At 40.6% G+C, this 23,928-nt stretch overlaps 1 protein-coding gene across 2 annotated transcripts in view; it reads right to left on the bottom strand.

The window, feature by feature from the left end:
* PCP4 (Purkinje cell protein 4) overlaps positions 1 to 23,928 on the bottom strand; it is a 51,823-nt gene that overhangs the window by 3,585 nt on the left and 24,310 nt on the right. The window contains exons 3-5 of one of the 2 annotated variants that reach the window (XM_062602444.1): positions 21,862 to 21,946; positions 21,582 to 21,709; positions 20,795 to 21,230 (exon numbers count right to left, since the gene is read on the bottom strand). The exons of the other annotated variant lie outside the window; for it this stretch is intronic. Coding sequence (XP_062458428.1) covers positions 21,112 to 21,230; positions 21,582 to 21,709; positions 21,862 to 21,946 — 332 coding nt within the window. The 3' untranslated portion in view covers positions 20,795 to 21,111. Of the gene's footprint in view, positions 1 to 20,794; positions 21,231 to 21,581; positions 21,710 to 21,861; positions 21,947 to 23,928 lie in introns of those variants that run through there. 2 annotated transcript variants of the gene reach the window in all.

The following is a 23,928-nucleotide window of genomic DNA, read 5'->3' as shown; positions in this document are numbered from 1 at the left end:
TCTCAGAGTTCTCCCCAAAATATTTTCTATTGATGTCACAACTGTCATAACACAGGTACTTTAAAAGATGGATTGTCAATCTGGAGAGAGAATTAAGTTGTGTGCCTTCTTTGGCTTTGTCTATGCAAAGGGAAAAAGACTTCAGCTTTTACCTTGAGTTGCTTTACTAAAAATAGCCTAATGATCTAAAATAGATTACACCCTGCTGAATACACTATTTTGTTTTACTGGTTAGTTAGAATTAAGAACACAAGATCCTATCCCCCATGGCAGGGGTGTTGGAACTAAGTGATCTTTAATGTCCCTTTCAAACCAAACCATTCCACAATTCTATAATTCTATAAACTAAGAATTGACCCAGTTAATTACAGTGAAAACCCAGCCAGTGTTCAGGACCAGCACAGACTAGATATGACCTCACTACACTGACACTGAAAGTCTTTTGCACCCTTCCTACTTTATATGCACCTATGCCACACAAGCTTTTACCTGTCAGTAGTCATTTGTATATCTCAGACATGCAGGCTTCAAGTTTGAATGCTCAAATAATGAAGCTTACACAGAGAACTGAAAGCAAATCCATAGAAATGTCCTTCGTTCATTCACTGTCTGTCACTTCCAGCTCTCTTTTCACAAGGGAACACTAGCTTGGAAGCAATCTGAAAACCTAGGAAATTTTCATTCTCAGCAGGCCAGAGCATAGACAAACACTCACACAGGCCTTACTTTTGGACTTACTTTTTTCATTCCTACTGATGGAGGCCAACCATTATGCCTGATAATAAGCTACCTTCTTCTAAGCTACCTTTATATAGCAATAAAAGTAGATCTGGATTCTTTCCCCATCCTCAGTCACACACACACGCTTTTGCTGGTATCTGTGCTTTCTAATGTGCAGACTTCTTCCACATGGGTATCTCAGGACCCCTTGAGTACCACAGGCCTGCATGAGGAAACTAGTAGGAAGAAGAATTTTGGCAGTAAACTTCAATTCATAAGCTACTTGTGATATTGAGGGATTCAGAAATCAAAAAGGGTTGATAAGCACTGGCCTGTACTCTCCACTTTCTGTGAGGATCTGATTTCATTAGCACCATAAAAAATAAACCCCCTAACCTTTTTCACTACACTTAGCTGTTTCAAGGCTTTCCCTGAAAGATTCCTTCATACTTAATCCAAACTCCCTCTCTGAGAAAGTGACTCCCACTCTTCCAAACATGCCGTGACAAGCCAGGGGTGTCAATACCTGTCCCTGCTGGGATCTGATCACTGCTAGCAGGAGAGGTGACTAGAACAATTCAACACCAACAGTCATGGGCTGGCCACAAGAAGTCTAGGATGTGATGAGTTTACAGGCTGACCAGGAGGGTGGTGGAGTCTCCCTTTCTGGAGACATTCAGAACCCTCATGCACACGTTCCTGTGTAACCTGCTCTAGGTGGCCCTGCCTTGGCAGGGGGGTTGGACCAGATGATCTCCAGAGGTCCCTTCCAACCCTATAACAATTCTGTCATTCTGTGAGTTTTTCAAAATCACATGTTTAATATGGACTGACTCTGGTCATGTGTCAATTCAGGCAAATCTGAGTTGTGGTGGAACAAGCTCCTTGGACCACAACATCAACTGCTTGATGAGTCCCACCATCATAAGCAGCACCCCATGACCCAGCACCAGTTTTGATGCTACAGACTACTTTGCAGGACTAAAGACTGAGACAACTTGCAGGTTGCAGATTTTACTTCAGTATATGCAATAGCCTTCCTAGCAGGAGAGCCTGAAAGAGCATCTAATTAGCTGTTTTCCACATCTAATATCCTGAAAGCTCGTTTCACATCCTTGAAATTGAAAAAGATCTATTTATTCCATTTCCAGAAGAAACGTTAGAATGCTGTCTCCATAACCTGCTACATTGCCTCATAATCCATTGCAAACACTGGATGGATAACTAAGCTGCTTGTAACAAGGAAAACAATCAAATCTTACACACCAATCTACCCAGCAAACTCTCAAGAAATGTGGTGCAAATGTAATTATCCACAAATATGCCTTCAGCTATTTCTTTCATTTACTTTTCAACTACAAAGTAAAATGAATTGTGACCACACTGAAAAAAAGAAAACACTGCTTATTCCAATGGGCCAAAAGCCTAAAGCTTTTTCTGTGACCTTCGAACACAGGCTAAACAGACTAGTCTTTCTTAAAAGTGTCCAAGGAAGGGCAAAAGCTGGTGGGATGGACATGGGGGAAAAGAGTACTCATGCTTTATTCTCAGAATGTCTCCATCCTCTAGATGATACAGCGACTGCTTGTCACCTTCTGAAAAAACACTCAGCATGAATGGAGCCTCTAACTGGCATTTCACAAGTGCTATCTTCCGCCCCTGCTGACTTGGCCCACATCCAACAGGAATTACAGAACTGTACTGAAGAAGGAATATACTCATGAAAATACTGCAGTTTTCAGGGGCTAAACTGCAGCATTTGGAAAATGACTAAAGTAAGTTTGGGACAGAATCACAGTGCCCCATAACGTGCCAGAAGCAGTATTTTGCCTCAGGCAGGATCATTACCTCCCACTGTTCAAATGATTATTCAAGCTGTGACAATCTTCATGCTACTCTGATCCTAAGCTATTACACCAGTCTGTCCAATGAGGCAGAACGGTCCCTAATTAAAGAGGACCAAAATGGGCAGGAATTTCATGGATGTTGACATTCACGTGGAGCATTATCTTAATCTTTATGTGACAGGAAGAGTCATTTAGTCTGACTAGACTCCACAAAGCAGCCAGCCAGCTAGACAAAACGTATGGGTGCTCAGATGTATGGAGGCCAGATTTAACTCCTTACAAGTACCAATTTTGAAAGCCAAGGCTTGAAGTGGCCATTCTTCCCCCTCTGTATTTAAGTGAGGGCTGAGCAAGTAAAAGACAGGGTCTCATCTTCCTCTAGGAAAGTAATTTAGACTTCTGCTGTGCAAGGTGAGAGAAAATAGCACCATAACTGACCTTATGGCTGAAGAAAGAAGGCAGTCTACTTCTCAATAAAAACTCTTCAGTCACTGCCAAGGCCACATTACTCAAGAGGGTGGCTCTGAGCTTTTCTTTTGGTCACTCTGCTGCTCCCCAGCAGATTATCACTTCACAAGGCAGCTGAAAAGATGGCAATACTGGGGGAGTGGGCATTGCCCAAACCCAGCAGAAGAAAGGAAGGTAGTATTGGCATGCAGAAGATAGCCTTAACCTGACCTTGTCTCCTTTTATTTATTTCTTAGACTTTTCCTGCTGAATAAAATCTTGAGTAGAGGCTTCTCTGAGACCGTCAGCTCAGCAACTACAGTTTATTGCTTTCTGTGGTACCAGGACCAAGCACCTCCCAGAGCCCTGAGCATTGCCCTGGTTTTGCAGCCTTACTATCTTAGTATATACCAGTTTGCAGCTGTGGTATGGGGAGACAGGCTGCTGTGAGGACTTTGCCTCGGCACCCTCCAGGGATGGAATGATGCAAAGAGAATTAGTTGTTTGAGGAGCCTGTTATAGCACAGTGGATTGATGAAAACTTCTTGGTACCTATCCATGTTGAGGGACAGACCTTTGTGATACTCCTGGTGTGATGCAATATTCCCATTGCCTAGAATGACTTTACTGCATCAGGATATTATTGGCCTTTCTGTTAGTTCTGTCTGTCTCCTGAGTTAGTGTCTAGGCACAAATGTCCTGAACTTTGCTTTTCTCATATGCTTGTTTCTGATGTCACAGCACAAAACTCCATGAAATTTTGGTCTAACTTTCCTAGATTGGTAAGAGTAATTTAAAACCACTGGTTCTTGTGGTATTACTGGCTAATCTCAGTTTGATGGCCATCTGCAAAAGACCTGAATTCTTGAGAATCTTGTAATTACTTGGTTTACCAACATGCTAGCATAATGCTAATGCAGGACCAGGCCTTTGTGGAATTACCTCAGTGTGCATCATCTCCTCAGACACAAGAGGCACAATCCCTTCAGTCCTCTTAGCAGTAACCAAGGGACTGTGCAAGACAGAAATACTGTCTTTTAGTCTTTCCTATCCATACCTGCACAATGGGGTATCATGCGACTGTTTTATCCAACTGAAATGTTCAGCTACTTTATTTTTAAGGACAGAATTTTTCTCTAATTAGTTTATGAACAACAAAATAGTATCTCCTTTAAAATGCTGCAGGGTGAGATGATACTTATTTTGTAACAAGGACTACATAAGTACATTTGTTCTTGCTTCTTCACTTCATAATGAACTCAGACATTAAAGGGCCACCTTCCAAAGTCAAAGGCTGACTGTTGTGTTTGAGTGTTAGTAGGCAGGCACCCAGCACTGTGGGAGGTTATGGGTTTATACAAGGGTGCTCATTTTCCATGGTCAGTTATTTGAAGGTGGTAGGCACTGGAGAAGTGCTAACATCCACACAGCAACCATCTCTGAAACTGAAGAGCAAACCCTGGAGCTCAGCAGTCTCCTGTGACTTCAAAAGCACAGTGTGAAGGGAAATAAAGGTTATCATTAGTGATCAGATTACATGTAACAGCTTTTTTTATCTGAACCGCACCAACTGGCCCCTTAACATCACTCAAAGCAAGACAGAAAAGAATTAGCATCTTTCAATCCAACTGTAAATTGCAATTTGGTATAAAGAGGACGACTTCATTAGGCAACAAGAATCCTTTCTTCTTCAAATTGACCTTTACTTTTGCAATGCAGTGGTTTTATCTTGAATTCAAAACACTAGTTTTGCTGTAGAAAACAGTGGTTGTTCTTGTACTATTTTAAAAATGTTATTTCAGCATGAGGTATTTGAAGCAACAGATTAATCATTTTTTTCCTGGTTGTAATAATGCTGGAGAGCAGCAATACTATTTCTGATATTAGATGAATAAAGTAGCACAAAATCATGTATGGGGTAACATAATGAAACTGAAAGGAACAGTAACAAAATTCACTTTGCAAAAATTGTATTTTCAAATAATTTGTATCTAACCACAAATGAATTTTGTTCAACAATTAACACAGAGACAAATACTTCTTTTTCTTAAAATGCTAATATTATTTAAGCAATCATTCTCCATCTTCAAAATAATTAATATATCAGACTTCTAAATGGTTCTCAAATGCATAATTGACGCATAGATAGGTACATAATTGCTTATTAGGATCTATGAGGTGTTCTGGGCATGAAACTAGAGTCTTGTGATAATTCACATCCCCAAGTGGAGATCAAGCTTTGTGAAAGTTTAACTGGGAGCACAAGAAATTCAAATGACCATCTTAGCTTTACCATCTCATCTCATAATAGCTAAAGCTGCATCTGAAGACTGATAGGCTGACTGGCAAATGCAATGGAAGCTTCTGGGAGCTAAAAGAAAACAGTGTTCGGGATCAAGTGCTGGCACATCAGGTCCCTCCCTCAGTTACTGTAGAACGATACCACACCAGCAGGGCTAACACACAGCCTTAAATCCTCTGCTCCAAGACAGAGTGCCATGATCCTCATAAATTCATTCCAAAGTTATGGGAGTCTTTCTGCAGCTGCAAGCCTACGAACTCCAATGTCCCAGCCAGGTTTTAAATGTTACGATGTGTTTTTAATTTCCTGTAAATTTCCAGTTCTCACTTCCTCAGTAAATACTGTGCCTTTAAACAGCTTTGTTGTTCTACCGTGGAAAGAACTGCATTTCAGCAGTGCACAAAGCAAGCCACCCTCTTGACTTGCTAGTCAACTGCTTGATTAATATATGATCAGTTACTTCCCTATTATGGTAGCATTCAGGCGCTCCAAGTCATAGCTGGGAACCCTAATGTGGTTACAAAGGCAGAACAATAAACTCTCTCTCTCCACTGCCCCTCAGTACTATGACCTTTGCAAAAGTGACTTCAGCAATACAGTTTAAAATAACTATAGAAGAACTTCCTCAAGGCTACCTCCTAGGCTACGGCTACACCAGCACACTACCCAAGGCCATGGTATACCTCAGTCACCATCCACAGCTTCTCTGGAGCACGTAATAGTCAGCACAGCCACTGGCATGGCTGGGACTGCTCCGGCTAGCCCTCTGCCAGGTACTGTCTGGCTACTGCGGTTGCATAGCCTGGCCAGGACCCTACCTTGATGAGAAAACCCTAGGTTTTTGAGTGAAAGAACTTTTAGTCTGATTGATTCAAGCCACTTCTAATAGAGATGTAGCCTCTAGCACTTCAAAACTCTTCATAGCCCTAGACTGCTAGGGAACTGACTGAAAATGAGTTGGCATTTGCTCTAACTGTGTGACAACCAACAGTACCTGAGAGCCCTTGTAAGGAAAATACAAAAAAGAGGTGCTCATCTTCCATTGTGGTATTGCCTCCCTTTTGTGCTGCAGAACAGCCTCGCTTTCCAGGAATGCTCCCCCCCACCCCACCCTTTGCAATTTATAAGAGTAGCTAGGGAATAAGCTCAGAGAAATGGCAGTGATCACAATATGCCACACAGAAGCAGCAGAAAAGTGGGCTCAAATCCACGCACTGCCAAAGTGAGATGCATTGGAGAAGGTGGCATAGGTTACAGAGGAAAACCTGTCAATCAAAAAAAAAGGAGAGAAGTCAATCAAAATAATTATGGTATTGAGTCAGAAGGTGTTTCTCTTCACACACAAAATGAAGAAAATGAAGAGTGAGATACTGCCCTGCTCATCTTCAAAGTGGAAAATAAGTGCAGTTTCTAGACGTCATTGTATACCAGCAGAGATCTGTGAGCAACTAATGAGAACACTATTTTAAGTTTTCACAGTAACTTTAATAAAAACTGCTATATGAGAGCTTGGAAAACTTCACAGTGAGGAGAGAGTCTCCTCACAGCAGTGGACAGTATAAGGTACATGCACTGAGCTTTGCCATTCAACATTATACTCTGAAGCAAAGCATTTGTATTTTCAGTATCTTCTATGCCTTATCCCATGGCATCCAAGAAAGTTCTCTGTAAGAAACATTTACTGCAGAAATGCAAGAAACAAACAACTTCTTATACTCAAACACTGCAACCTTTATTTGCACGAAAACAGCCACTGTTCTGTGCTGGTAATAGGTTAATTACTTTGGCAGAATACCTCCATGAAAAAGCCAGTGCTTTAGTACAGATATATATCGTGTTTTTTTAATATCTTGCAATACATGCCAATTTGGGTGTGCTTGTGGAGATGATTCTCAAAGCCTTACAGACAGAAGTGGAGCCTGTAAGGTTAAAAATACTCAAGGAAGCATCTGGAGTCCTTTGGAGACACAGGGTACCTGATCCAGCCCACAGGCTGAAATGAACAGTCGTGTTCTAAGAAGTTCTTCCGGGAGTGTATTTGGCAAAAGGAAGTTTGCCACCCCTCCACAAAACCAAACAAATCCCATCAGCTGAGCCCCAGAGATGTGGTGGATATAAAACCTAGGCTTCTAGGGCAGTTCCAAGGTAGTTCAGTCACAGTCTGAGCAGAGACCAGCATAATCTGATGGACATCACATACTGAGACTCAGCCCCCCAGAAGATCTTACATGCTCCTGCATCAATTTGCTTTATAACTTGTGCATCAGCACCCACAAGTGCAACCAGACACAGCGCTGGATTGTTGCAGTCTGGCCAGTAGTCTTACTGTATGTTCTTTATAGAGAAATTCTCTCACAAAAGGTACAAAATTTTCATGTCTCTGACTCCAAAAAGCAGATGGAGATTTCCATCATAAAGAAAAGAAATTCTGTTGCAGGAGGGTTCTAGGAAATTTCCACTGTTTTCTTTTGCTTGGGCTGTTATCCGAACATGCTTGGGCTGTTATTTGAACAGAATCATTAATTTGAGTTTACCATGCCTCCGCTGAACACAAAAAGCCACATGATACATTTATTTCCCCTGCAGGCTGGTTTGCCTGACTTTCTTAGGAAGAGAGGAGCACCTCAGGAGAATGCATGTTAGCACTGAAATAGCTGTAAGGGGGGAGACAAATGAAGATCCTTTGGCAATATGGCTCTGAAAGAGGATGAGAAGGAATAATGTGCTTGAGGGTGTCAGTGTATTCCAGGCTCTCTTGCCCAACAGCCATTTGGAAAGCCATGTTACATGTTGTGCAGATGCTCATTAGGCTGAACATTTTAAAACTGGATTCTAGACAAAAAAAAAAAGCAATTCCTGAGACAAATTCATTTAACCTGAGAATCACAAATCATAGAATCACTTAGGTTGAAAAAGATCTTTAAGATCATCAAGTCCAACAGCAAAAAGAAAACTACTAGCATGTGTTTGCATCAGAGCTCATCAGCAGTTCACTTTAGAAAAAAATCAATGGAGAAAAATAGACACTCTGAGGAGATGCAATTCTTCTGACCTACTTTAGGCAGACATTTTAGGATAGCATGAATCTCACCCTAGAATCCCTTTCCTATACAAGCTAGTTCTCTATTAGCTATAAAGGGAGCTCAGGGTGACTACTTCAGATGTAGATCACAGAATCATAGAATCATAGAACGGTTTGTGTTGGAAAGGGTCTTAAAGCTTATCTAGTTCCAACCCCTCTACCATGGGCAGTGACACCTTCCACTCCCATCCAACCTGGCCTTGGAAACTTCCAGGGATGGGGCATTCACCCTGTATCTGTGCTTGGGATTGCCCTGACCCATGTGCAGCACCTTGCACTTGGCCTTGTTGAATTTCATGAGGTTTGCACTGGCCCATCTCTCAAGGCATCTGTCAAAGTCTGTCTGGATTGTATCTATTCCCTCCAGCATGTCAACCACACCACAAAGCTTGGTGTCTGCAAAATTGCTGAGGGTGCATTCTATCCCACTGTCAATGATATTGATACTTATCCAAATGAATAACATTCCCTGAGCCTGAGTGATCCTAAAGTACTCATTGTAGAATTTCACATGAACACACTTGCTATTTCATGTTAAATTCTTTTTCATCAAATAAATTATTTAGCCCTTATGAAAGGTACTATATTGATATGGTAGCAGCTAGAATATCTTATTTGCTTCAGGAAGGAAGAAAATAAAATAGAGACATACCTTCTTACACTATTCCATCTGTGTGCTTCCATCCCATTGCTAGCAAGGAGAGAACACCTTTAACAGAGGGTCAAAACAAACATTTGTTCCCTCTGCTGAGATTGCCAGTGAAGCTGCCAGTTGTGCAGCTGATCTGGATCCTCTCATGCTCCCTCAGGAGCTGACTGAACAGTCTGCATACATTTCTCTTTTTACAGATATATGGCTGAACAGACAAAAAATATGTATCAGCACCTCTTACCATCCTTTCAATTTATTTCAAGGATAGTGAATTTTTGTGCGTGTATGTGTGTCTGTAGGCTATGGAGAGACTATTTCATGCTCAAACGCCTTTTTTTTTGTTTTAAGTGTACATCAGTCATATTTCTTATATTTCCCTAATAAGAGACTGCAGTTAACACCACAGAAACCATTATCAATATATGAACCAGCAGCCAAATGACAGTTGCTGAGAAAACTATAACTGAATTTGTAAACTACTGTAAACACCAAGTATCTGCTCTGCTATTTAGCTATAAGGAGCCAGGTGATGGCTGCTGCCATTCTGCTGAAGAGTGGAGATGCTCAAAAGAACCTTGCTGTACCTAGCATGTGTCAAAGGCAGCCATTGCTTGATGATAGGACTGAGACTTCATGAAGGAGAAGAAATAAAATAGGTGAGCCAGATGTACTACCTGTGCTGGACAAGGCAAGTAACTTTTAAAAGGTATTGCTAGCCATGCTTCTTACAGCTGATCTAAAGCAGAAATCATTGACAGGAGATTACAGTCTGCACGAATGGCACAGAAAAACATCATTTTTTCTTCTAGTACAGTTCCCAGCATGAGTCCCCTCTTCTTCCTTCCTGGGTCCCGTGCAGCACCTGTGGGTAAGGAGGAGGCATGGCTTCTGCACTGAAATCTTAGTTGATGTGCACTCAATAGAAAATTCTGATTTTGTGGGACAAGTGTACACACGTGCTCTTTAAAGCATGCCAAAGCACACAAGTTACTGCTTCATCATTCGTTAATGGAAGAAATACAACACCCTCCCCCATCCATCCCTGTCTTCTTTTTTTTCTTTCCCCTCTCCTACTGTAGAAACTGAAGCTAAGACTAATATGAGTATTGGCACTGAGACAGCATGTGAATATAGCTTTGCTCTTCCACAAATTTCCTCTCATGGAGTAATAGGAAGGAGCTTATTGGCACATAGGACAATTTACTGTTTAGCATAAGAGAGTAAAAAATGGCAATGAATAGATTCTCTTTAAAAGAGTGGGGAATGAATCCAGAAGGGCAAAGTGTCCTTCTCAGCAGTTTGTTCATTACTTATAGACAGTTAGTATAGTGTGAAGCTAAAGCCTGGAATTCTAACAAGTCAATACCAAGGCTCTGTGGGATTTCTTGTCCCTGACTTCAGTGTCTGTATTTATTGAGTGAGGACTGATGGTATAGCTTAATGTAATTTTCCAAGTCTTTTCAAAGTAGCAGAGATTAATGAGCAATATCAGGCACCAAAGGCACTAGACAGTACTTCAAATCCTGCTTCTACTGTTTTTTTTTCTTTTTCCCCATCTCATAAAAAATAAAATTCCAAATCTTCTAGGTTCCAGGCACTGACTCAGCAGCATCCTCGTTTGAACTTGTTGCTATTTCACATAAATGATGGAGATGCTGTTCTCCCATAAGAATGCAGTTATATGTTCTGACAAGCATCTGATTAAAGTGTAGATCATTAAGGCTGGGCTGTATTGGGTTTATTCTCAAGTGTGCAGCAAGGAGAAGGAGCATCCACCTTGTTATATGTATTGATTAATCACATCCACACATATTTTTTTTTTTCATTTTTTGGATGTTGACAAAACCAAGCATGGTTTTCCAGAAAAGTCCTAGTGAAAGAAGGAAAAAGCAGGCCCATATTCCTAACTTTTTATCAGGAGGTTATGGAGCAGGGAAGGGAAAATGGTCTCATTACCCTGACAGATGGTGCACTTAGCAGACCCACGCAGCAGTACAATGAGGACACAAAGAAAGGTTGCTCATGCTTGAAGTGTGGTGCATTTCTGAGCTGCCAATGGAAGTGGTGGCTATGAAGTATTGCACCACCCCACCACTTAAGCTGCCTTCCAGCCCTCAGAGCTGTAATGAATTACTTTTGCCACCTGGAGTATTACTGACCTCCTCCTCCTCTGGAAGAGACTGTCCTCCTTTTTCTCACCCTCCAATCTGGTCCAGCATCACTTCCTTGGCTTAGTAATCCCACCTAATAGCGTTCATGCATGACCACCCCTACTGATGCATTCTTAGTGCACCCCATTCACCTTTGCAATATACATGGCCTCAAGGTAGAGGAATAAGAGAGCAGGAAAGCAGTGGTGATCCATATACAACATGTTGTCCTGGATGTCTGTGACTGGCTTTGTCCCCCCATAGATGTCTGCCTTGCGGTGAAAAAACTTACAGAGAGAGTGAAACAAAGAAATGGCATAAAGCTGCGCAGGGATTTTGACAGGTGGTCACTACACATGTTCATTCGTCTGCTAGTTTTTTGTTTGGTTTTGTTTTTTAATTAAAAAATTAGGAGTAGGTGTTGATCCTTCATCTCAAGCACAATTACAAGAAAAACACCACACAGCTTCCAGGCAAAAAAATAAGGAAGTGCTAGCACAGTAAAGCTCAGCAAGATTCTAAAACAAGTTCTTTGCTACAAATTGATAGTAAATGTTTTGTACCCTTGCAAATCTACAATATCTCCCTGAAACTCAAAGATGTTGTGAGTGATTTGTTTTCAAATATGAAATGGTTTAAATGCAAAAAATGTAAAAACTCTTTAAAACAAAAAAAACCAACAAATAAGCTTTATTAATGTGAGGTTGTCTGGAAGAAAAGAAGGGTTCCTATTAATTCTTTGTTTTCACCTCACTAAGTTTTCACCTGGTGCTTTTTAACAATGGCTATTTAAAAACAATTTTATCAGGAAGAGTGGGCATTGATTTAGCTAAGTGCTGCAATTGCAATTAGGGAGTTATTAAGCCCAGTGCCAGGTAATCTAATTGACATGAAAATCCAACTGAGGTCAGGGAATAAAGGTTTCCCTCCCACTTCAGTTGTACGTTTATTTCACACATAAACTATCTTAAAAAAAAAATTAAGGTTGCCAAGTCAAGCATGAAAAAGTTAGTACATGATGAACTTACAGTGATACCATCGTGCAATCAATTCAGTTAATTTTGCATAGACGACTTCAATTCCAGACAATCCTGTTTCAGATTCTTGACAGTGCAACTTTCATAGTCTTAGGAGCACGCTGTGTTTCCTTAATTTAAAGAAAAAAATTACATTCTGCTGAAACATATGGATACCCACATGGGTCCTCAGCACGACTGCTTGGAACTGTTAGATCCACCACACAGACATTGTGTTTTAATGAAGTAACTGATAGTGGTAGTAGGCTGGTGTCTTGTATCAGCAGAAAACAGGATGAGTTGCATATTTTGTTGGTGGGTTTCATATGGCTGACAGGAAAGAAACAATGAAACAATGAAAGGTATGGACTTGCAGGATGGGGACCTTGATTGCTCATTGATGCCCTCAGATGCGGTGGCTATTTCTGTTCCACCTCATCTGTATGAACTCTGGGCTAGCACCATCTCTTCCCCGGCCTAGATCCTCATCATGGGTCTCAGTAGACCTTAACAATTCTATTTCTTTATTTGGCTACTTCTAATCTTCAAAACTGTACCAGGGCAACCCCTAGCCTCAGAATTCCACCCCAGCCCTTTCCCAAACTAGCTGCCTTATCCAGTTCTCACATCCCAGTTCATACTCCTCCCTCCCAGTCCCAGTTCCCATTCAAATCTATCAAGCCCTCCCTAATACTCTGGGCATCTAGTTTCCTGAGACTTACTGAACTGCTTTGTCATTGCATCCTTTGACCTTCCTGCTCCAGTTCCTGTGACCATCTGGTTCTAAGGAAGGAGGCACATTTTCTGCTGCAATTTTGATGTTCGAGGAACACAGAAAGGGCACTACCATGCTCTTAATTTCAGTTCCCGTCCAAAAGCATAGGTTACAGAAACATGTAACAGCAATTAATGAAAACTATAATTTCTTTAAGTGTTGCAAAGACAGTGTTGGTTTAGTTGTTTGAGTGCTTACCATTTGGCTAAGTGATGTCAAATTTTTATTAAAAAAAATAATTAACTGCTACACTGAACACATGCAAACATAAGACTTGTCTTTCTAAACATTTATAACTTGGCCAATTTGAAGATAGAAAAGTCAAATTCCAGATGGCAAATCTTACATTTCTGCTGAAAATGACAAAGACTCAAAACAGTCAAAACCAAGGCCACCAGAAACTATTTTTAATTGCTAGACATGCTAGCATTTTGTTCAAGCCTCATACTGGAATGACTTTGTTGAACCCTTCCAAAATAATTCTGCTTGAGGCAAGCAATCAACATGACAAATTTGAGCCTAAGCAATTGGATTTTGGCAAGCCTGTATATAACCTAAAACGGAGCTTTTACCAGCGGAGTTCAGCAGCTCTGTTAATTGGCCTTGCCACCAGTCCAGATAGTAATAAACAAAATAAATTTTTATAATATAAGTAAAAGAATGTAAACTAAATGAAATAAAAGTTATGGATAGCTGGAAAATCTTTAAAAGGGGTCCAAACCAGACTGTGACTATTCCTTTGCTGTTGTTTTGAGATTTGTCAATGATTTCTTGAAGTTTAACTTCAGAAAAAGATTAATAAATAGTTGAGTCATTTATAATGATTACATGGAGGACAAAAATTAATCAAAACTCTCCCATACACATTCTGTGTTTGAGCATTTCTCTAGCACTTAATCCTGCTGATCATTTAAAACTTCTCTAGGAAACATTTTCCCCTGTGTGAACTTAAGCTCTGACAGGAAATCCTTAAGTTCTGTTTGGATTTACAGACATGTCGGGTTGACAATAAAGCTGATGAGAAACTGCATCTTAGATGACACACATGGTTGACCAACCTCAGATGATTTTTCCAGCCCATGTTTTCTAATCGAGATGGATTAATTTTTCCTTCCCCTACTATTAAGGATTAAAAGCCCCATGAGTTTTCAGGGTTACATCTTAGAAGAAGGACTAGAAATTTAATGTTTTTCCTCTGCATCAGGAAACACAAGCTGGGTTAGTGCAATGAAGGATTTAAGTTAGGATTGAAATTCCTAACTGACACCACAAGCGCTGGTATATGCAGAATGGGCAGTATACAGCACCCCTCAGAACTAGTCCCTGCTGCGCTAAAATCCACCTCATTTTCTTCACTGCTCAAATTTTAGACCTGAATGTAAACAGAACCAATTAAATATTTTTTCTTCTCTTTTACTTAGGAAATACAATATTTACTCCTTCCTTCTGTCCCAAGCTAATAAGGCAGAGGGAACAGTTAAGCCTACTTGTTTCCAATCATGCTATTTTAAAGATTAGTTTTTCTGTTTCTTAGATGTGGTGCTCTTCCTCCAGATATTTATTTGCTGCCTACTCACCTGGTCCTTGCTTTGATCTAGCCTGGGAAACAGTAAACGTTTTGTGAAACTGGAGAGAAATGAGAGACTTTAGGTGAGGGTCAACCATGACTACAAATCAGAGCATTAATCAGTAACCTTCTTTTGGTGACTGCATATTCTTTACTAAAATCCTAGACTGGAACTTTGCCTGGGAAAATAAGAGGAGACAAAATCAGGCAGTTAGAGGATGAAGTAGTGCTTGACTTAGCTGTGCTGAAGAGGCATGCAATTCTCTGGGGGAGGAGAAAGCATGAGAAGTGAGACAGAAACACAGCATGCAGGAGACAGTAAGAAAGCAAGTCAGAAAAGAAACTGCTTGTGGAAAAATGAAAGGAAAACTTCAGTTTTTATGAAGATTGGAAAAAGTAAGGAATAATAAACCTGACCCATTGTAGCTGCCTGGCAGAGAGGACCAGTAACTTCAAATCACTACAGAGCATACCAATGCATTATGTGTTTCAGCCCACTCTCGTGGGCACACTCACTGCCTGTAAGTGTAAGGGGTCTCACTGGCAGAAAACTGTTTACCTATACAATGACTTGTTAAAAGCATCTTCGGCCTTGCATAAACCAGCAGAAACCATTGGCAGAATAGGTATGGCAATTTGCACCAGCTGAGAATCTGCGTCTCTGTTTTCTGCTGTTTACCTCAATCTGTGCAACCTCTTCTGACTAGCAACAAGCAGAACATTTTTTTTTTTACCAAATCAATCAGACTTTCTCCTGAAACAAGCCACTGGGGAGATGGAACATCTTTTTTGGAACTGCCTGAACTGAAAATCAACATCGCTTTTTGTTTTCTTTTGTGGCACGTTTGGTCAAGCTTATAAAGTGTTTTGTCACATCCAGACAGCATCGCCTACAGCAACAAAAGGTATCCCTTACACTGTAAGAAAAGGCTGGCAGTTCTAAGCTGGATCACTCACTATCTCAGCAATTATACTGAAATGTTAAGTTGTGATGAACAAAAGTGGAAGTTGTACTCAGCCTTTTGCTGCTAGGCACAAAACCTCACAAACACACAGCAGAATAGAAGCAGCTGCTCTCTATTTTAGCTTAGGTTAATTAGATGCTAGTTTTTATTCAGCAAGTTCAATCAAGAGATGTATCCCTAAATATGCTTTGTGGTACTACATAATCCTGGACAAAACTATTTACAGGCATAGAAAATTATTGTGATACCCTAAGAGTTGCATGAAGCTTGAAACAAGGCTCAGATTTACGCAGTCATAAAACCTTTCCATGCCAACTTTCAAGTAAATTTGGATTTATTTATACTTTGCAGAGGAAAACAATAACTTCCTGAGGATCTTTGCATCTCCAAAAACAATGGCAGTTGCGGATGTGCTTACATTTAGGTTCATTAAAACCTGAAACTTAGAACCAAATGGAGTGGGAGTTACAAGCTCCCACAGACAAATGGCGGAGAAACTACAAACAAGCACTAGCATACCTTGATGAAGCTTTCTTCACCAATTTTGTGTGTGTGTGTGCAGCATCTTCCACTCAAGAAAAAAGAACTAATGAAAGGAAAAATGTAAGTATTCTAATTCCAAATAATTCTGGACCGCAACCAGTCCACCACATAATAAAGAAAATGCTAATGTTAACAACAGTAATATTCTTACGATGAATAAAAACCAAAAATCTGCACTAATTCTGCTGCATCTGAGAATAGCCTCTAGAGTGCATTCTTCACAAGGTCTGCCTGTGGCATAGGAGGAATGGAGGTAATAGCTAAAAATTAAAGTTTCTTTTTGACGTTCTTCCATAATGGAATTGCTTTTAGCTGAGAGATCTCCTCCATCTCATGACTCAGTCTTCTGTTTTTTATTTATGTGGTCCCTCATTTAAAAAAGCATAAATACTTGAACAACAGTTGGGACACTTTTCTGTCTGGCATAGGGTCACAGTTTAAAAGAGATCCAACAGTCAGTGCAGACTAAGTCCATCAAACCTCCTGGACATGGTCAGAACAACTCCAAGTCTTGCACCTGGCACATTAACTGGGCGTATTCGTCAGTGTGCTAAGCATATACAGGATCCATATATTGTATATGGATCCTTAATAACCAGATTTCTTTCCACTGGAATCTAACAGAGCTATTTCTTTCTCCTGAATTTACAGAGAAAGGAACTTAAACTGAAACCTGAAATTCATCTGAGATGAGACAAAGTGGTGCTGGTGGACTGAATGATGAGTCATGACTGATTAGCAAAGCCTGTGTCTGTAGCCCCTGCTGACAGCATCTATCACGCATTGACAAAAAGGTCCAAAACCTTGTATCTTACATTTGTTTCTTACCTTCTTGGCTGAAAGAAACTCAGAATGACTTTTTCTCAGCTTCTCCTAGGTGATACAATGTGTCTTTGCCTCCCAGAGGCAGACCTCACCAGAGATACAGAGAGTTTAGTTATGAATAGCTTGATTGTAAAGGCCACTGAGAAATTTTTGCTAGTGAAAAATACAGCTGTCTGCTTTATGAACAAAATCATTAGATGAGATGATAATACAGGTGTGCTTTGCACTGTCTGCTAGTAATTAGTCTGCTTGCTGCTAGACCAAGAGGTAGCTGCTTCAGGATGCCAAACAGCCTTGAATCCAGCTGCCTCAGCTCTGTCTAGACATCCTTCCCTATGTGGGTTCTGACCCCTGGTTATTTGAGGTAAAAAGAGGGGGAGTATCTGATTCCAACATTTGCTGATGAACAGCCATTTATATAAACCAGGATGAGGGTATATGCACTCCCATCTTACCCCAAGATAGGGCCCAAATGTAAGCGAGGTCTGGTACTGCATGTGCATCAACATCTTTTCTGAAAGGTACCACACCTGATAACCCACATTAAACTCAGTGAAAAGAGTCTAAGGCCAGAAGAACAAACATATCTTCAAGCTTTATTAATCTCTTCCCTCCTACCCCTCTGTTTAGCTGTACCACATCTGCTACAAATCAGAGAATCCAGACCAGAATTTTCTCCATAGCTAATTCTTACTTCCTCTCAGAAACTTGGGTCAGAAGCTCTCTGCAGTGCCTATAGGGACCTCAGCCCCACATTCTTAAGGTGCTACCAACTCTAATGTCAATAAAATTATTTTATGAGCACTGAAATAGAAAATTATTAGTAAAAAACATTTACATACAACAGTGCAGCATGGTTTGGCTAGAGAAAACAGTACCTATATAAAGCAGGCCGAATGAAGAGAACAAGCCCTTAAAAAAATCCTACAAAAGGAAAAGAAAGAACTGATGAAGGCTAATCTAAGCTTCAAACTACAGAATGCTCAAGTCACAATGCATTGGAAGTTAATGCACCACCACTGCGCAATGAAACTAAAGATATCCAGGTGAGGTACTCTGTCCTACACATTGTGTTCGAAAGAGTCATTGCAACACATTCTCAGAAAATAGCACTTCTGGGGAACCTATGCAAGTAGAAAGGACACAGAGTGAAAAGGCCATTAGCAATCCAAAGGCCAACTCTTAGCTGTCTACCTGTCAGTATGAGATCGGATTAGAAACTGTGGAGTAAGGATAGTTACTGTTAGATTAGTACACACACAATGAATCTCAGCATCCCAGCAATAATGTATTATTTTTCCTGGCTATTAGCCTGGATTTTAATTAGTTTGTGCTAATGAATGAATTTGTACATGTCTATTTTTTGTTGGCAGCTCCTAGAGAAGCTAGAAAATTGGTCACTGTGGAGTGCCCATGTTTCACTATAAACTAACATATAATTAATGCTTTCCCACCCCGAGTCAACAGCAGTCTCAGGGGGTTTTAGGTATAAATTAGAATGAAAGATGAGATACTCAGAATACAGTTAGAGTACTCATTCGTCAACCATGATTAAATAATGTTACTGTGAGACCCTAGAGAAGTGCTGAGAGCCAAGTTCCAGCTGCTGGGCTACCCACAAAATGCCCAGGAGCTGCCAAAGCACCCTGCCCTTATTTCCGCTGTGACTCTTCTTGAGAATTCCTCCTTGGAAAATATGTATTTTTCTCAGTCATTCCTATTTGTAACCCACTGTAGGCTGGGGAAAAAATGAACCAAGTGTGCTGGACCAAAGCAAATGCTTTTGTCACGTCCGTTATGCTAGCTAACGAAGACGTCAAGCCAGCAACTATTTGGATATTTTCACATTCAGATTTCCACAGAGAAGAATTGCTGGAAGAGCTGATATGAGGTCGCCAGAGTCATACCAATCTAAATAAGGATAGAGTTGCTTGAGATTGGATTAAGGAGAAATTAAATGCCCAGGTCCAAAAATGACATTCTGAAAAATCCTGTCGAGCATCCATTTAATTATAGAGATATACAGGCTCTGTATATTTTCGATATTGCATATATTTCATTTTATATTGTATATCTTTTATTTTAGTATTACCCACAAATTCCTCAGCCTTGATAGAGACAAGCAAATCAGAAGTCATTTTATGCCAACATCAGATTAGGGTCTATAAACACCAGGCTCTCCAAAGAGGCTCATTCTGATAAGTACAATGTCGCAAGAGAATACATTTCTCTCTGTTGACAAGAAGCAAAGCTTTAGGTGTCTCACAAAGATGTACACCAATACAGCCAGGCAAGAAGAATTTTACCCCTTATCTATAGACAGGGACAGAGTTTACTATTATTAATCCTAATACCTCTTGTTCATCATAGGAACTCGAGACACACATGGGCTGAAGTCCCACTTTGAGACACCCTTTTCTTACATTGTACAGCCAACCTAGGCACTTTACATAAGGTCCTGAAATAAGCTCTGAGCACTGGGACTGAAAGTGCGGTGTTGTGCTGGTTCATGTTTTAGCATCTAATTCCTTTTTGAAGCCTTAACTGGTCAGTAGCTCAGCTAACGACCAAATTTTAATCACGCCTGTAACACTCCCGCTGTTCTAAATTCTGATGCCTGCTTACACAAGGGAGCTTGATAACATCAAATTACAAGCTAATTTTGGAGCATCAAGCTAAGTGCATTAAGACAGCTGTGTGCTAGAAATTAAAATCTTAAAAACTTCAGAAAAAAATGATTAATCATTTAACAAATTGCTAACAGACAAGGAACTTTTAAGTGGAAAAGCATTTTCATTTTTTTTACAAAACCAAGTCTTCTGGAAAAGAAAAATAACAGAAGTCAGCTGTATGAAGTAAAGCAGACAGTGTGTACAGTCAAAGAGAAAAGTCATGTTTCTACAACAGTAAATCCTGGTAACCACTGTTGTGCATTGATTGTGCTCCCCTTTCATTTTTCACTTCTACTAAATTAAAAAATATGCTGCTGAGCTACACCTACCTCTTGTAGCCTTTTAAGCATCTATTGTTAGTGTCCAGAAACATGTAGAGAAAGATCTGCAGCTTGTGCAAGTCAGTCCAGCTCCACGGACTTTCAGTGTAACTACACTAGCTTACATATGCCATTGGATCTACTCCTGATACAGACCCAAACCATCCTTGATAACGTAGGGACAGATTCATTTGAAAGGTAACATTGGGTTTATTAGCATTGACCTGGGTCCTTCATTTGTGTTCCTACCAGCAGCAAAGCAGAACTAAACATTCCTCTTTCCCAGAGTATTGATGACAGCACATTTTCAAATGAGTGCACATTTGTGGAAGTGAGCCAGTGTGTGTCAGCTACGTGCCATGGAAAGAAATCTTGTTCTCCCTGGTGCATAGTGAGGCAGCACACTGATAATTAGACTGATTTCCAAAAAAAAAAGATGGCACTTGTCAAAGGCATAATTTCAGTTCTGCCTTTCCTCATTAACGCTTGACGGGAACACCAGCATAGATATGAGTCATCAAAAAGAAAAAACCACCAGTATCACCAGAGCTTTATTATTATTTTCTTAATTTACAACTGACTGTTTTTTTTTTTTTTTCCTAATGACCTAGCCTAATTCTTGCAGACCAGCTTCTCATAAAGGATTAGGACTCCTTATTGGGATTGCATGGCAAGTTTCTGGTAGCTAGAAGCCTACAGAGGTGGCTTCTAGAAGCTTCCCCTGTATCCAATAGAGCCAATGTCAGCTAACTCCAAGACAGACCTGCCACCGGCCAAGGCTAAGCCCAGCAGCAACAGTGGTAGCACCTCTGGGATAACAGACTTAAGAGGGAGGGAGGTGGGAGGTGGGAGAAAACTCTGAGACAGCATGTGAATCTGGAGAGGGGAACGAGAATATCGAGGGAAAAATCTCTGCAGACACCAAGGTCAGTGAAGAAGAAGGTGGTGCTCCAGGTGCCAAAGAAAGATTCCCCTACAGCCTGTGAGGACAACCATGATGAGGCAGACTGTCCGCCTGCAGCCATGGAGGTCCATGGTGAAGCAGCTATCACCTGCAGCCCATGGAGGACCCCACACCAGAGCAGTGGGATGACCAAGGAAGGCTGTGACCCCTTGGGAAGCCTGTGCTGGAGCAGGCTCCAGCCAGGACCTGTGGCCCCACAGAAAGAGGGGCCCATGCTGGAGCAGGTTTGCTGTAGGACTCGTGATCCAACTCAAGTTGGAGCAGTCAGTTTCCAAAGGACTGCACCCCGTGAAAGGGACCCAAAGCTAGAGCAGTTTGAGGAATACTGTCCCCCATGGGAGTGGCCCCACACTGGAGCAGGGGAAGGCATGAGGAGTCCCCCCCTTGAGGAGGAAAGAGCAGCAGAGACAGTATGTGATGAACAGACTACAGCCCTCTTTCCCCATCACCCTGTACTCCTGGTGAGAAGGGGGTAGAAAATTCAGGAGTAGAATTAAGCTGGGGAAGAAGGGAGATGGGGGAGGGTGCTTTTAAGATTTGGTTTTATTTCTCATCATCCTACTCTGACTGTTAATAAATTAAACAAGCCACAATCAATGCAAATATATACATTATTATATATATAATATATACATTTATATATATTAAAAAACAAGGACAAAGGAGTAAATCAAGATCCTTGTGGGCATTCTGAAGAAGCTCGGGTGTCAAGACTTCAGCAGTGTTCTTTCTACCTTTAATTTTACAGACTCCATTCTTCCAGGCAATTTCACTCAGCCTCTTTGTTCTCACTGAACCTGGTTTTCCTGACAATACAGTAAGCTTTTGCCAGCAGACAAGTTTCCCAAGTTGCATGCAGGCACTGTGTGCAAAACAAAGACGCATAAATTAATCAAGTTATTCCTGTAGCAACCTGGAAAGAGATGTGCTGGGGAAAAAATTGTTATTGTGATCTCTATTTTTAAATACTTGGAAGACACTCGGTTACTATGGTGGTGAGGACCATATAAGTACCTAGGCAGATTCACTTGTAACAGGAGTGTTAAGTGTGAAGGCTTCTCCATCTTAAAGACGCCAGCTAGCTCTGGTACCTTTTCCTCTAAGGGAAAAGGCATAAATATATTTTGAAACAATTTCATATTTAGGTCCTTAAAAAATGAATTTAAAAAGCTGACATCATTATTCTATGGCTGTGCTTCCCTTGTTTGCTTTTACCCTATGGGACTTCTGCATTTAATTTGCTCTTCTGGTACATTTTCATCAGATAGGAAACCTCTCTTTTCCTCTCCAGAGCAGTCTCAGGGGGGAAAACAACCCCAAAACAAAAAGCAAAACAACATGTGAGAAAAAGCTGATTAATTGACATTATATCAGCATACACAGACATCCTTCATGAGCATAATGCTATACCCTGTGTCAGTAGATGGACTTATTTGGTAGTGTTGAGAGTAGTTATAAATGATACACAAAATGAAAACTTGCGGGGGATTTCAAAGACAGGACATTAGCCAGACTACATGAGCACTACTGGCTCTGCTAATTGATTAAGCTTTTAATACAACGCTGGGTTGTGGGGTTTGGTTTTCTTTTTTTAGAAAAGATGCTTCTGCCTAAACATTTACAATTCTTATTACCAGATGAAGTGCAGCAGTAACACACAGTATCAAACCAGACTTGTCAGGTAACAAAAATAAGAACAGCATCTGCTCTCTTACAACTATGACTTCAATTTAGATTAGGTATATTCATTACTTAAAACTCTACCAGAGGATCCTCTCCATGAAACCAGATCGCTACTGCATGTGTACAGACACGTGGGGGAAGGTGAAGTTTCAGTACAGAAGGTGTCTATCCCAAACATGCAAAAACTATTGCTTTAGAAGTTTTTGTTGCTGGATAAACATCAAAAGTTGTTAATATGAAGATTTTTGCAAGCAATCCTTCATTGTCATCACTGCCCTAAATAAATAAGCACACATTATTCCTCTGGAGAGAACTTATCCTCTGGCCTCAAGAAATGGAAATTCACCTAGGAGAAGAAATGAAGTTCATGTATAACTTCCCACTCTTCCTTTCGGTATCCTCTCTAGGGAAGATCTGTGAACAGTCGGAGAGCCTTGTTATTAAAGGCTAGATCTGCCATTTGCTGAAACATGCTTGCAGCCTGAAGATATGAACAGACTCCCTGACAAACAGGCCAGTCTGGGGCAAGGAAGGGATACAGGCCAAGAGAGGACCTGAAATATGTTTGGGTTGGTTATGGGCTTGTGTTGCTGTCCCCAAGAAAGTGCCTGAAATAAAACTCAGCAGATAAGGTTACCTGTACTGTTTTTGCTATATATAGCTATGCCTTAAGATGGCATTTGTCTAGAACTCTTTACTTTGAATTTTTCTCCTATTTCTCATCTGAAACATTCAACTACAGATCATGGTATTGAGCTCACAAAGGATTTTTATTTTTTTTTTTACACCTTCTTCTAAGCCTGAGCAATCTCTATATGAGCAAATACAACTTAGGTAACTATGCTGTAGGTTCAAACACTTTTGGACTTAGGCTTTGTGAAGGTGTTATTTGGTGGTTACATCTAGGAACACTGCTGAGACAGACTTCATATTTTAAGGGATAGGGAATGAGGTGAAGCAAAAATTCTCATCTCACCCTTAAATCCTCACTAATACTAGATTTGTTGTTTGAGATGGGACACAATTTGGCTCTGGATATAGACTGGAAGAAGAGGAGAGACACACTGCATTACTGGCTTTGAGACTGTATTGTGTGAAACACCACTTTCAAGGGACAAGAGAATTTTAGCAAACATTATAATGCAAAGAAACAAGAGGACAAGGTAAATTTCCTCCCAACATTCAATCTATTACCCAGGAAAACTCAGTATTAAGTAGTTTCCTATAGTTCTCCCCATTCTAACTTCTGATTAGTGCAGTATGGGTCCAGTATCACAGAGAAGCAGTCTGAAAGGGTGGGGTTTGTGTTTCCTTTGGGGGTGGTTTTCTGTGTTTGGGATTTTTGTTGTTGTTGGTTTTATATTGATTCAGCAGTTGTTTGCAAGACCTATTTTATCT

Source organism: Pezoporus occidentalis, unplaced genomic scaffold, assembly GCF_034315485.1.
Source record: "Pezoporus occidentalis ecotype Australia unplaced genomic scaffold, CSIRO_AGI_Poc_V1 ctg77, whole genome shotgun sequence".
NCBI classification, from domain to species: domain Eukaryota; kingdom Metazoa; phylum Chordata; class Aves; order Psittaciformes; family Psittacidae; genus Pezoporus; species Pezoporus occidentalis.
This window is presented reverse-complemented; position numbering and strand designations above follow the sequence as displayed.